The sequence below is a fragment of the Sus scrofa genome, chromosome 14 (assembly GCF_054392235.1).
Source record: "Sus scrofa isolate SSC_HxYL_T2T_F1_AM1 chromosome 14, Sscrofa_HxYL_maternal_Yorkshire_Landrace_v2.0, whole genome shotgun sequence".
Classification (NCBI taxonomy): domain Eukaryota; kingdom Metazoa; phylum Chordata; class Mammalia; order Artiodactyla; family Suidae; genus Sus; species Sus scrofa.
Genome location: NC_139396.1, coordinates 97,071,684 through 97,086,653, shown reverse-complemented (window position 1 = coordinate 97,086,653; position 14,970 = coordinate 97,071,684). Strand labels below are relative to the sequence as shown.

General features: G+C 50.4%; 1 protein-coding gene and 1 long non-coding RNA gene across 6 annotated transcripts in view; one reads left to right on the top strand and one right to left on the bottom strand.

The window, feature by feature from the left end:
• The window catches only part of LOC110256608 (uncharacterized), a 131,738-nt gene that overhangs the window by 50,472 nt on the left and 66,296 nt on the right, over positions 1 to 14,970 (top strand). Inside the window, exon 4 of the long non-coding RNA XR_014828125.1 lies at positions 3,478 to 3,551. This is a non-coding gene — a long non-coding RNA (uncharacterized LOC110256608). The remainder of the gene's footprint in view (positions 1 to 3,477; positions 3,552 to 14,970) is intronic.
• CHST3 (carbohydrate sulfotransferase 3) overlaps positions 1 to 14,970 on the bottom strand; it is a 40,993-nt gene that overhangs the window by 6,952 nt on the left and 19,071 nt on the right. For 3 of the 5 annotated variants that reach the window (XM_084997342.1, XM_005671049.4, XM_001928637.5), the window contains one exon: positions 461 to 682. The exons of 1 other annotated variant lie outside the window; for it this stretch is intronic. In XM_084997342.1, the coding sequence (XP_084853468.1) occupies positions 461 to 600 (140 nt within the window). In that variant the 5' untranslated portion in view covers positions 601 to 682. Of the gene's footprint in view, positions 1 to 460; positions 1,079 to 14,970 lie in introns of all 5 variants that reach the window. One more of the 5 variants, XM_084997343.1, reaches the window with a different exon arrangement.

Genomic DNA, 14,970 nt, shown 5'->3' with positions numbered 1-14,970 from the left:
TGTTGACGTGGGTCATCGTCGTCGTCGTCATCATAGGCCAGGAAGTTAATTAATAATAACCTCGGCCAGCAAGTACAGGACACCAGCTAGGTGTCAGGCACTGGGCCACATGTTTTTTACATTTTCTCTTTTAATCTTTGCAACAAGGCAGGTCCCATCGTTATCCACACTTTACAGAAGAGGACCTTAAGACAGAAAAGTGAAATAATTTGTCTAAGTTGTCACAGCTAGAAAGGGCCAGAATCAGGATTGCAACCCAGGTTACCTGAGTCCAGAGCTCAAGTCCCACCCCTGTGCAGTCATGAGGATGTGGGCATGACTTAAATGCCTGGGCACAGGAAGGGCTTGATGATTGCTAGCTGAAGGATTGCCTTTGAAGGTCCACAGAGAGCCCTGCAGCTACTTCTCTGCCCCCACCCACCCCAGCTCGATAAGGAGGACTTGTGCTTGCATCCCTCACCTTGATATGATTTTATTTTCCTTTTCAATGAAGACAAAAACCACCACCACAAAAGCCAGGAAAAGGGCATATTTGCTCCTCATTCTCAGGCTGTGCAGAAAGTGTCGGCAGTCCTGGGGCAAAGTGAATCCTTTCTCCATGGGGAAGGGTGGGGCCGTGGGCACTCAGCTCGGGGGCATCACTCAGGACCTGGCTCTTCGTTCAGGTGGGGGACACCTGGGCCTGTGGAGAGACGGGCGGTCAGGATACCCTTGTCCGTAGATGAGAACAAAGAGGAGCTTTTCTACTAGACGTTAGGGGACCCGCAACCCTGCTTAGCGGCCAGAACCCCAGACCCCCTCTCCCAATGGATTGTGCCCCAGAGACTTGAAATCAGCTCATTTGAAATACTAATGAACCTTCTGATTCATCCACATCACTTCCATCAATTTATACTTTGACCTCATGTATGGCTCAAAGGCAAGTACATGGAAAAGAATGGTTCTTGCAGTGTACACACTTGCAATAGCAATAGACTGTAGACATCTAGATTAAAAATGATGGAGCAGGAGCTCCCGTTTTGGTGCAGCGCAAACAAATCTGACTAGGAACCATGAGGTTGCATGTTCGATCCCTGGCCTCGCTCAGTGGGTTGAGGATCTGGCATTGCTGTGAGCTGTGGTGTAGGTCGCAGACGCAGCTCGGATCTGGAGTGGCTGTGGTGTAGGCCAGCAGCTATAGCTCCAATTAGACCCCTAGCCTGGGAACCTCCATAAGCCGCAGGTGTGGCCCTAAACAAGCAAGCAAGTAAACAAACAAAAATGATGGGGCAAACAATTATTATGCAGCCGCAAAGAATGAGGTCGATCTAATGCTGATGTGAATAATCTACTATATATATATATATATATTAAACATAAGCAAGCTGCAAGACAGTGTGTGTTTATATGGGGTAGGGTTTCTTAGCCTCAGCACATTCACATTTTGAATCAGAGAATTCTTTGTGGTGGGGGCTGTGCTGTGCATTGTAGGATGTTTAACAGCATCCTTGGTCTCTGCTCATTAGCAAACGGTAGCATCCCCTCTGCTCAGATGTGACCATGAAAAATGTCTCCAGATACAGAGTTCTCCTGGGGTGCAGCAGGTTAAGGATCTGGCATTGTCACTGCAGCGGCTCAGGTCCCCAGTGTGGCAAAGTTTTGATTCTTGGCCTGCGAACTTCCACATGCCACAGGTGTGGCAGGGGGGACCAGGGTGGGGGGAAGTCTCCAGATATTGTCAGATATCCCCTGGGCTTGGGGTGGGGGGAGGTGCAAAATCATTCTAGGTTGAGACCCTCTGATGTAGTGTGATCCCATTTGAAAAAAAAAAAAAATTAAGGGAGAGAAATATATATGCTAGAAACCAAAAGACTGTGACTACAGGACACACAAGGCCTTGTAAAAAAGGGACAGGTACATCAGCAGAGGAGGGTGGCGTGAGTTTTACCCTTTGCTGTGTAACATTGTGCACTGTTAGAAATTTTACCATGTGGCTGTATACTTTTTTTTTTTTTTTTTTTTTTAGCTAACTGAAGGTTTTCTACCACTGCATGTGAATTCTAACAAAATCCTTCACATGGCCTTGGCCTTCAGGTCTCAGCTTCGTAGGGCGGCTTCCCCCAGGATAAGTTAGGACTCCCTTGGCCCCACCACAGTACAAAGACTCTCTGGAGCACCCGAGATTTTGTCATAAAGCAGACCCACTTGTAATGACTTGTTCAGTGCTAATCATCTCTTCCTGGAGGATGGGGAGTTTGTCTGGACCCCTCATTATCCCTTAGCAACTGGGCCAGCCACACAGGAGATGCTCATGCATGGTGGCTAAATGACAGAATGGTTAAAGGGTTAAATGACTCTCAACAGAAAGTGTATATAATTTTTAAAGCCAGAGCAAATACACCATTGCCTGATGGAGCCGGAATCGCCATTTCTTTCATTCTTCCTTTCCCTCTCTCTCTCTCTCTCTCTCTCTCTCTCTCTCTCACACACACACACACACACACACACACACACACGTCCCACACCACAAGCTCCAGACTCCAGCACAAGCCCCTTCTTCTAAAAGTCTATACCGTTTGTCCATAAGGATCCCCATCCATGGGAGGCAGTCTGCTCCAAGTTTGGAAAAATCTTATTGTGACCTCATATGCGGCATCCAGGACCATCCTTCTTTCTGGGAAAGATGCATTTTTTTTTTCCCAAGCTGATGCTGACATGGGGAGTGGGAGGGCAGGAAGGAGGGTCCCAGGGCTGCACATTCGACATAGAGTGGAAGTGGCTTCAGGGAGAGAAAAATCTCTCCTCTGGGGAAAGCAGTGAAGCTGGAGTTCTGCTTGTGAGAAGACAGACATGCACCCTGGCCACTAAGTAGAGGTCCCCAGCTGTGTGGGGCAGAGCAGTGGTGGGGTAGCGGGCAATTCTCTCTGGTGGAATGCTGGGGTGCTTCGTGAGTGGGGGCAGGTGGCAAGAAGCCAGGTGGGGAAGAGGGTGGCAAGGCCAGTTCAACGGCCACTGAATATTCCTGCCTCTTCCTAATTCTTCTGAGCCATTTCTCATGTACTCATTAAACAAGTATTTCCTGAGCACCTAGTATGTGCCAGTTTAGGCGCTAGGGATACAGCAGTGAACAAGCAGACCTGGCCCATACCCTTGTGGGGCTTATTCTCTGGTTTAAAGAGCCAACTAGAAGGATATGGATAGTGAAATTTACTGAAATTTATAAAATTAGCCGTCTGTGCCTGGTGCCATGCTAAGCCCTTGCTTGATTTGCAAAACCTCTATTTGGTAGCAACTATCCCATTTTACAGATGGGAAACCGGAGTTGAGGAGGTTACATAATTTGTCCAAGGTTCCTCCTGTAGCAGCCTGATCAGCCCTCCCAGATTTGGGTCATTCCAACCTCTTGATGTTCCACAGCGACACTGCCTCCCTCCCCTACCCATGTAGCATGCATGGTATTGCCTTCCAGCTGATGGTTTGTCTCCCTCTTGTTCTCAGACTGCAAGTTCTCTGAAGTCAAGACCAGCATCCAGAACAGCACCCGGCCCATGCCAACTGCCCAGTAATCACTGGTGAGTCAACCCATTAAAGCTGGTGCCTGGCAGACTGTCAGTTCTCAGCTGAGAGTCGCTTGGGTCTGATGATGCGAGGGAAGCCAAAGGAGCTGGGACCAGAAGTCCTGGGCTCCAGTCCTTCCTGCATGTCTACCAGGCTGTGTGGCATTGTGTAAGTGACTGACCCTCTCTGTGCCTTAGTTTCTTCCCTGGTAGCATGGAAAGGGCGGTTCCTACTGCATAAAGTTGTTGCAAAGAGCAGTGTCTGGTACACGGGAAAGGCAGAAAAGAGACGGGCATGGGGTAAGGGGAGCTGCCTTCGCTGGCCTCTCCCTTCTGGGTCTAACATCTTTGGTAAGACTTAGAAGTTTGGTTGTCACGATGACAAAGCTCCTGAACCTTCTCCTCCCCTCCCTTCCAGGCATTGTTTCTATTTTTGAGTTGCTGTCCCAGTTTCTCCCCCCCGCCCCATAATACAGGGTTCCTGTGAACCTTCCTGGCATTGCCCTAAAAGGAAGAAGCAAGGGTGAAAACTCCCTCTGAATGAAACCCCAGGGAGACTCTTGGCTCCTCTGCCCCAGCCCAGGCAGGCTGCCGCTAGGGTTAGCTTTGAGAGGCCAGCAGGAGAGGGGGCAGGCAGGAAAGGGAGGTTTAGAAGTCCCCAGACCCAGGAGAGAGCAGAGGGTCACAGATGCCAGGAGGTCACAGGGTCATGAGGGAGGAGGACAGGGCTGGGATGATGGTCACTCAGGTGGAACCTGGCCTATAGGAGGCCCTTTGCAAGAAGTGGGTCTGTGACATCTGCGACACTGGACAAACCTTTGTGCTACCTCTCTCCCCAAATCCGTAGTGCCTTCCTTGTTTAGCTCATGGGAAGAATGAAAAATCTCTTCCTTTTCTTGCTGGATGCTGTCTCCCAGGGAACTAGTCCATAACTTTCCTCCCCCCAGCAGCCAGCAGTAATGTGACAGCCTAAGGAAAAAGTGGTGTCCTTACTGGGATGCCAGTGGAGGCACCAGGGTCAATGGTGAAGAAGACCAGGGGTACTTGCCAACCCAGCTCCGCCTGGATGCAGCTGCCAGGGCAGCTGCCCTGGGCCCAGTTACACTCAGTACTCAGCTGTCCCCTCCTCTGGAGTCATTCTCTGATCACTGACCTCTTTCCATCACCTTCCCTCTCAGCATCCTGCTTAATTTCCTACCTGGGTGGAAACATTCTTGTTTACTGCCTAGTTCAGGCCCTGGAATCTGAGCTCCCTCAGAGGAGAGCTCCATGTCTGCTCCGTCTTTGTACCCTCAGCACCCAGGGTCCCAGCGCCCTGCTCCCTATGCCCCGGGCAGAGGAGGTGCCCCATAATACCTGTAGAGTAAACAGACGAATGCCTTTTCCAAAGCATTTAGCCCCGTGTGAGGTGCTTAATCATTCTAAGTTGATGGAAAATATAAAGAGGAAGAAGAAAAAGCCATTGTTCCCTAATGAACCACGTGTGTGCACTGTGACCCCATGAGGCGGGTGTGCGCTGCCCTGAGTGTGTCCCACACGCATGAGCCGAGTGGCTGCTCTGGGTATAGTCTACGGGTGTGCGCTATGCGTGTGTACTCTGGGCACATCTTCATGCTTAGAGCTTCACATACACCAGTCTCTTGAATGATAGCAGTTGGGGATGCCTTTTTGAGGATAAAGAAACCAGCCTTGTGGCTTTCGGTTTCCAGCCTCTCCGGCCATGAGCTAATAATGGGGAGGGTGGAAAACAGCCAAGGATCCCAGGCAGTCTCAGTGGGGGAGCACTGGAAAGAAAGCAGGCCGTGACCTGAGACCCTCAGCTCTATTCCCCGGCCTGCTCTCCCCTTGGGGCCCTTTCTGCTCAGGCCTCCCTCGTGACCTGGCGAGGGGCCCTCACGAGAGAAGAGTTTTCTCCTCGGATGGCTCCCAGCCAGGCTCCCCGGGCCTTCCACTGAGGCCCCGGATGGACGGCAGCCCATCCCTGTCCCTCCCTCGCCTGGGGGAGGTGGGGTCCGAGAGTCTGCTGTGAATGGAGCTCTGATAAGGGACAGGCCCTGCCAGACATTGCATCAGGCAGCAAAGCTCCACTCCCCTCGCTGCTCAGGGCCAAGAGCACAGCAGGGATTGGGGCCTCAGCTATGGCAGGCCCTGCTCCCTCTCCAGGGAGCCCTTTCACCAGGCGGGAGGAGGAGCCGCCTGGGCTGAGGGAGACCAAGAGAGGTGGAAGCAGCTCCCTGGGCAGAGATGGGAGCAGTGAAGCAAGGCCCCTGGAGGAAAATTCTGGACCAACTTATAGTAGCAGCCCTCAGGGGCCGGGAGGCTGTCCCAACCATGCTGTGTCACCAAATATCTGGGAAGGGAGACCTTGGGGTGTGTGTGTATTTCTGTGAGTTGTCTCTGGATCCCCTAGAGTGGAGACAGAGGACAGACAGGGAGAAGAGCCCACATGCTCATAGATGTGATCTCTGCTTGGGGGATGCGGCGTCCATCCAGGGGACTGTCAAGGCGAGGTTGTTGCACGTAGGGACTTCCAGAGATGGCTTGAGCTGTCGAGCTTAGTGTTCGACAGGAGAGTAAAAGCCCAAGAGTTGCTGGGCGAACCAGCAAGGGAAAGAAGAAGAGAAGGAGGGAGAGAGCAAGGAAGGGGAGGAAGGCCTGGCTGATGGATGCTCCCCCGGGGCAGCCAGGGCTGTCATTCCTCCTCAAGCCCCTCACATCCCAGGGCTCCAGCTTCCTCTCCCAAGAACAAACCATCTCAGACATCCAACCTCAGCCAAGACAGAGCCAGAGCAGATGCCTCCAAAGGTGGAGGTGTGTGTCCCCTGAGTGGCAGTGGACATCCAAGACCTTGTGAGAAGCCTGGATCAGAGCCATAACGTGGACCATAGGGCTGAAGGCCAGCCAGGTGGGGTGGGGTGGGGGCTTCCACAGACTCCCGGGGAACCAGCCCTGGCCAGGACAGACCCTGCTGCCCTTCAGCCCTGCTGTGCAGGGACACAAGAGAGCACACTCTTAACCCCCATTTGATACAGTCACTTCACCAGGGCCTGCCGAGCTGTGCAAATCCCAGTGCTAACAGCTGCATGGCTAAGGGGCCCTAGAGAACAGTCCCAGGCCTCCCTATCAGTGAAGGTACTTCCCACACTTCTCCACTGAACCCTGGGCCCTGAGCCAGGTCAGAGCAAACCCACTGCTCTGGGCTTTGCTATCCTTGTCCAGTCAGGAGCTACAGCAGAGCTTGGCTCCAAGATGCCCGCAGCCATGCAGCTGGGAGGCCTGGTGAGGAGTGTGCTAGCTTGTTTGGAACCAACCTGGACATGGGCCAAGACTCATGGCCAAGGATGGGCACCCTGCCCTAGAGAGTGAACGTGTGAGAAGTAACTTGAGTGTCTCAGCAGATGGGGCTGGCTGAGTAATTGCAGTGCACCGGCACAGTGAAAGCAAGCCATGCAGGAGTTAAAAATGTTGATGCACGACTTCAAAAACTGAATTTGTTGTATTCTTTAAATTTCTTTTTTTTTTTTTTTGTCTTTTTAGGGCCGCACCCACGGCATATGGAGGTTCCCAGGCTAGGGGTCGAATTGGAGCTACAGCTGCTGGCCTACACCACAGCCACAGCAACATGGGATCCGAGCCACATCTGCGACCTACACTACAGCTCACGGCCAATGCTGGATCCTTAACCCACTGAGCGAGCCCAGGAATCGAACCTGCGTCCTCATGGATCCTAGTCAGATTTGTTTCCACTGAGCCATGATGGGAACTCCATATTCTTTACATTTTTAATGGTCATGCATATGTACCACTTTAGTTAGTAAGTTTTAAAATCTAATCTGAAACTTAAAAAGCGAAACGGAGGATTGCTTTAGAAGTGGTGTGGAAAACATACTGGAAGAAGGCAGGACCAGAGGCTGGGAGACCAGGGTGTCCCTTCTGTGTTGGTCCAGGAGAGAGGAGGCGGCCGGAGCAAGCAGGGGCCAAGTGGAGAAGAGGAAGAATAGACACATGGGACCTTAAGGTGGTACCTGTGTCGTGCCCAGTATGGACGACATTATGCTCATGAAGTGAAATGAGCCAGACGCTAAAGGACAGATCCTGTATGATTCCCCTTACATGAGGTACCTAGAAAAGCCAAATTCATAGAGACAAGAAGTAGAAGGGCAGTTGCCAGGCCCTGGGGGGACGAGGACATGAGGAATTAGTGTTTAATGAGGATACAGTGTCAGTCTGAGAAGATAAAAAAGTTCTGGAGTTGGAGTTCCCTTCGTGGCTCAGTAGTTAACAAACCAGACTAGGATCCATGAGGTTTCAGGTTCGATCCCTGGCCTCATGCAGTGGGTTAAGGATCCGGCCTTGCCGTGAGCTGTGGTGTAGGTCACAGACACGGCTCGGATCCCACGTTGCTGTGGCTCTGGTGGAGGCCAGCAGCTCCAGCTCTGATTCGACCCCTAGCCTGAGAACCTCCATATGCCATGGGAGTGGCCCCAGAAAAGGCAAAAAGACCAAAAATAAATAAAAAAGAATGGTTAAAATAGTTAAGTTTATAGGATGTATATTTTCCACGGTAAAAAAAATATGAATTCATGAACAGTAGGCAGGGAGACAGAGGGCAACAGAGGACACTGAGAGCATCCCTGGTTCTCTCCTTGGACGGCAGACCTGTTCTCTGCTGCACCCACAGCACCCGGCACGTGGCAGAGCTGAGGAATGTTTGCGAAGTGAATGAATGGATTCACACACTGTCTTTAAGAGTGAATGTGGTTGCTTGTAGTTTCCTTCCCCCGTGCTAGTGGAATATTGGACACATAGAAGATGATTAAAATGCCACTGACTTTACAGATGGTGGGGGTTATGGGGAGTGGGGGGAGAGAGGCAGAGACAGAGACAGAGACTGACAAACATTCCAGAAAAGCCTGAACAAGGTAACAGTGACTCTTTACAGTTGTGGGCCCTCTTTGACTTTCTTGCTTTTACTTGTTGACTTTGAACCCTGTGACCTTAGAAAAGGAACTTAAACCTTGTGGTTTCCTCATCTGTAAATGGGATACTTACAGCATCTATCGTACATTCAGTGGTCAGGAGGATTTCAGTGAGAAGATGCTAGTGAGATATTTAACCCAAACCCAAGTTGTGGTAAGGGGTCCTACTAAGGAACTGCTTGCCCTGTGTTTACAGATGCAGGAGATTCTGTGGCTTGTGCCTGGGGGTGAATACTAGGAACTAGAATGGTTGGTGGGGTGGGGGTAGGGGGGCAGGTGTGTGTCTCAGTCTCTTAAAAACACAAGGATAAAGGAAACTTGACCTGACCACAGCTGGAAACATCCCTCAGGGAGAGCCAGCACCCACTCATTTATGGGCAGCATTTGGGCCTGGGCATCTCATCCTCACCCTCAGCCTCATCTGGAGATAAACATGCTGACTTTCCCCATCGCAGGAACTATAGTCACCTGTAGCCCTGCAGCAGCAGAGCAGCCAGAGAGAGACCCAGAAGCCCCATACGCAGAACCCTTTACGATGCCCTCTTTCCAGCCTCCCTATAGCCCAGAGCTATTCACAAATTCCACATGGCCAGGAAGTGCTGACTGAGCTGACAAGAGTGTGGCTGCAGGTTGACAGGAGCAATGGGTAAGGGGTGGGACAGTGGACCCCTGCGGAGTAGCCAATGGCATCTGGCTGTTGTGAACAGAGGCATCAAGCCTCAGAGCTGTCAGGCTGAGGTCAAGTTAAATGGAGGTGGATTTTGCCCCCCAGGACAAAAGCATGCTGTCAGTTGCAACTCAGGCCAGCAGCCTTACACAGAGCAGCTTGGCCTTCCAACTCTAGGTCTTTGCTTTTGACTGTGCAAGTCTGAGGGGGCATTCTTTTGGAAAGGTCCAAGAGAAATCTGTCCTATATACCTACCACCCCACCAATCATGAAAAAGCACGGTTCCTGCCCTGAAATGGCAAAATGTCAGGATTATAAAGGGCTTGGAAATTTTTGTATCCTCCCTTCCTTATTATCCATCTATAGCATCTGAGGCTCAGAGAAGGGATGTGCTTGACCAAGGCATACAACTGGATGGTGACAAAGCTTGAATTATGTAGGTCTCTTGTCTTCCCAGTTAGTGACAGCCCCGCCCAACTTCATCACCATGACTCTTATAGTTTAGCTCACCGAGAACCTTCAGCACAGGGATGTCAGATACACGTCACACATTCCACTCAGCCAGCAGTCCTGCACCTGGGTCAGACATCACTAATCAATCGTCATCTTCTTTTCAGCTGAGACTAGATGTAGCCTCATAAGCCTTCTCAGTGCAGTGCCAATCCATTAGAGCTGGCATGTGAGTTAAAAACCAGTTCGTGCCTCCCCCCCACTTTATAGGATCCTTACTGGCTACCAAACAAAATTCCTCACCACCCTTTAGTTTGCCACTCTGCTATCTGACGTCACTGCCAACGCCAGCCCCAATTCAAAGTCTCCTCTTTTTTTTTTTTTTTTTTTTTTTTTTTGTCTTTTTGGGCCATACCCACTGCACATGGAGGTTCCCAGGCTAGGTCTCCGATTGGAGCTGTAGCCTCAGACCTACGCCACAGCCACAGCAAGGCAGAATCTGAGCCACATCTGCAACCTATACCACAGCTCACGGCAACACCAGATCCTTAACCCACTGAGAAAGGCCAGGGATGGAACCCGTGTCCTCATGGATGCTAGTCGGGTTTGTTAACCACTGAGCCACGACAGGAACTCCTCCAAGACTCCTCTTAATAAATCCTCCATTCAAGCGCATAAGCCTTGTATATCCATCCTCCAGGCCATTCATTTAGCACATAAAGCCCTTTACTGAACCGACCACTACAGATTATAATTAATAGGTTACTAAGAATGAAGCATCAAAATTTGCAAACAAACAAAAAACAAAAGTGTCTTTGCAACTATCATAGATGCAAAATTCTTATAATTCTACCTTTCTCCCTCACTTGGCTTGTGCTTTCATGAATGTGAGTGGAGGTGGCATTACAGACAATCTAGGACACTGCACAAAATTGCTGCCAATCCATTCCACACCACAGCTGGCAGGGATCTTCACACAGCTAATTTTATATTATTACTCACATGCCTTTATATGTTTTTATGAATAAGAGCCAACATTTTAAAAATCTTAGGGCTTCCCTACCAAATGCTTTTAGGGTTTGGGGAAAATTTGGTCAAGTCCATTGGAGTGTGGCTTGAGTGTGAAAATAATCTGCAGTGGGTATTATAGCAGAAAAAGGTTGAGGCCAGTTGCCTAAGGAAAGCACATAAGAGCAGATCAAAATGATGGGCAGTGCCATTCTTTCCCACATGAGACTGAAGAAGAAAATGTTCTATAATATACTGTGTGGGTGAAATTCTCGGGAAGCAGCTGGCGGAGACTTGGTGCTCCCCAGGTGCCCACATGCCCTTCACCTTCCCCAGCCTCTGCGGCAGTTAGGTTGGGCCAGTGACCAGGTTCTGATCAGGGGGGACATAGGTTAAAGTGGTTCAAGTGGTTAGGTTAAAGGTTAAAGCCACTTCAAGTCCTGGTCCTTAAAATGATCCCCCACATTCCTCCGGTCCTTGCTTCTCTTGCTGTGCTAAGAATGGAGATGACCTGTTGTACCTGGCTTAATGCAAGAGGGAAGCAGCCCAGATCTTGAGCTGATGCTTGGAGAACCACTCCACTTGCATCAGAGGTGATGCAAGTACAAAATTAGCCTCTGGGTTGCTAAGCTACCATGACTGGATTTCTGAGATAACTGGGTATAGAAAAACTCTCAATGCATAAGCCCAGGATCCCCTTCCTGCTCTCTCCCCTACTGACCGACCTTCCTAAAGAGACTTCAAACCTTTCTGCACCTGGAGAAGGTCCGTGTAAGGGACAGGATGGACAAGAGAATTTTTTTTTAGCTTTTTAGGGTCACACATGAGGCTTATGGAAGTTCCCAAGCTAGGGGACAAATCAGAGCTGTGGCTGCCAGCCTACGCCACAGCCACAGCAATGCAGGATACTTAACCCACTGAGCAAGGCCAAGGATCAAACCCGCATCCTCTGGATACTAGTCAGGTTCATTACTGCTGAGCCACAATGGGAATTCCATGAATTCCTTTTGTTCCCTGTTTGTCTCCCAAGCCTACTGTCTTCAATGCAGAGGACACAGAATTTGGCCACAGTCCCACAGTTTCCTTAAGCCCCATTTAATGGTCTTGATAACAGCAGTCTTCTTGGGACAAAAGAAGGAACCCATCCTCTTCTCCTTCTCACCAGGGAGCTCTTCCCATCATCCCAGTGCTGTGTCTGGGGTGGGGATCTAGGGGTAGGAGAGAGAGTGAGAGTAGCCGGGGTCTTAGCCCACCCTGACTGCTGCTATTGTCTGGGCTGATCTTTGGCCATAAAGGAGCCCATCTATACCCAGCCCTGGGAGATGAGAGATGGAGCCTGAGGGTGGGGAGAAATGTCCAGGCTGTCAATTGTCTAACTGTTCTGAGGACTAGGCAGAGGGCCCGAGGCTTGCAATCAGACTTGGATTGGGTACCAGGTCTCCCATTTATTCTCTGGTGATTTTAGAGCCTGAGTCGGCCCTGCAGGGCTGTGGTGAGCATCAGATAAGCTTGTGTGAGACTCTGAGAATGGGGAAGACTGCACACAGACCGGCCATTATTACAGGTCTGGACCAGTGTGAGCCAGAGCCCGTCTATGCTGTTGGCACTCCGAGTGCACATCTCCCTCCCAGCTGGGCTGCAGCCGGCTTCGGGGGAAGTACACTGGCTGATTCACTTTGCCTTTCCTATGGAAGTGCCCTCCTCTGGCTTTGCTGTGGCTCTCACTACTGGCCAAGGACCCTCCTTTCTAGCGTGATTTGGAGGGACACTCACCTAATGCATCAGGCCCCTGGCCTAGAAACACCTGGACGTGGTGGTTGCCAAACAGTTTCAGGCTTCTCGGTTGGGAGGGCAAGTCACTTGCAATTCCTGGGCCAAGACCAGTCAATCGGAAGTGGCTGTCTGGAGTTAGTGTTTGAAAAGGTGGATCTCCACAGGAAAAGAGTCCGGTGACTACTGGGTGATGTCTGCTGTAGCTAGAAGGGTCGCCTGTGTTTGTGCATTTGCTGAGTCTGCTTAAGCACTGCTTTCCACCCTGACAGCAAATAAGAATCACCAGGAGAGTTTCAGAAATTACTGAGGCCTGGTTCCCACTCCCAGAAACTATGATTGAATAGGTCTGGATATGGCTTGGGCATCAATTGTTTAAAGCTCCCTAGGTGATAGAAGATTGAGAGGCACACCATAGAGCACTTGGCCTCCTTAGAGAGTGCCACCTCGGCGTGTCTCAACCTCTGTGTATCTCAACAGGAGCTGCTGCCTCTGTGCACACTAGCTCAGCAGCGAGACCAGGCTTGGAGGTGGTGCAGGGCAAGGGGAAGCGGAGGCTGCTGATCTCGGGCTCACCAGGGCTGGATGCTGGGTCAACATGCCTGTGTTCTTGTTTTACTCGGGATATGGTGCTTGGGAAGCTTCTAGGCCCATGTTTGAGTGGTCCATTTAAAATCAGCTACCCTAGGAGTTTCTGTTGTGGCACAGTGGGTTAAGAATCCAACCACAGCACCTTGGGTTGCTGCAGAGGCATGGGTTCGATCCCTGACCCAGCGCAGTGGGTTAAAAGCAGATCTGGTATTGCTGCAACATGACATATGTCACAGCTGTGACTCGGATTCAGTCCCTGGCCCAGGAACTTCCGTATGCTGCAGGTGCGGCCATAAAAGAAAAGCAAAAACAAAACAAAACAATAAAACAAACTAGCTCTCCTATACTATGGTATACTGCGTTTGGGGGGTAATGAGTGAACAAAGCCAATTCCAAAAGGTGACATACTGCATAATTCCACTTATATAACACTCTTTGTCTTTTTTTTTTTAGGGCCACACCCGCCACATATGGAAGTTCCCAGGCTGAGTAGAATCGTAGCTGCAACCACCAACCTACACCACAGCTCACAGCAATGCCAGATCCTTTACCCACTGAGCAAGGCCAGGGATTGAACCCGCATCCTCATGGATGCTAGTCGGGTTTGTTAACCGCTGAGCCATGACGGGAACTCCTTATATAACATTCTTGAAATGACAAAATTCTAAGAGAGAACAGATTAGTATTGCCAGGAGTTAAAGGAAGGGGTAGCAGGCACATGGAAAGAGGGCACAGCTATAAACATGAGGGGTTTGGCTGTATCAGCATCAGTATCCTGGTTGTGATAGTTTTGCATCACTGAGGGAAACCAGACGATGGGTTCAGGAGAGCTCTGTGTATTATTTCTTAAAACTGCATGTGTATCTGTAATTATCTCAAAACAAAAAAGTATAATTAAATAGAAAAAAGGAAAATCTTGCCCGTAACAGTAGGCAAGATTTCAAGAGATCTTTTAAAAACAGACCTAGAGGTGGATGGTTAGATTGAGCAGACATGGCCTGCCCAGGGCAGGAATGAGCGAGTTGAGTCCAATCAGGATTTCTGAATTTGACTTTTTGGGACACCAAGGACTGGCCACCCTCCTAGAGTCTAGTTATGTGCAGGGATAAGCTTGGGGGCTTTTGGAAAAAGCGAAACGATGAGGAACCATCCTCATAGTAGGGGAAAGTGACAGATGTGGACAGGACTCTGCAGGGGATGACACATCTGACACCCCCCCGCCCCCAGCCCCAAGCTGGAAGACCTGGTATGAGCTCATTAGGAAAGGAGCCGAGAGGCCACACAGGACTCGGGGCCTAAGCAGTGCTGCCGCAGGGCCCAGAGATCCCCAGGGAGGCCTCAGCAGGTGGGTCCGGCACGGCCCTGGAGTGAGAAGTGCAGCACTGGCCCTCAAAGGCTGGAGAGGCTGGGGATGCCTGGGTTATCTCTGAGCTGCTCATGGGGCAGAGCCAGCTTCAGGCTGCTTTATGGTAACCCTGTGACTCCCAGGCAAGAAGGACGAGGAGACGGGTTTGAAAAACTAAGGTGGAGGAGTTCCCGTCGTGGCGCAGTGGTTAAGAATCTGACTAGGAACCATGAGGTTGCTGGTTCGATCCCTGGCCTTGCTCAGTGGGTTAAGGATCCGGTGTTCCCGTGAGCTGTGGTGTGAGTCGCAGATGTGGCTCGAATCCCGCGTTGCTGGGGCTGTGGCTTAGGCCAGTGGCTACAGCTCCCATTAGACCCTAGCCTGGGAACCTCCATATGCTGCTATAGTGGCTCAAGAAAAGGCAAAAAGACAGAAAAAAAAAAAGAAAAGAAAAGAAAAGAAAAGAAAAACTAAGGTGGAATTTTTTTAAAAGTGAATACATTCCGGAAAGTACCTAGTGATCCTCTGGCTGATAAACGCTCACATTCAACCAGTAAGTTCATTTGCTGAGTACTCGCTCTGGGCCAAGCATGGGAAGAGGCCCTGAGAATAGAGGGAGGAAAA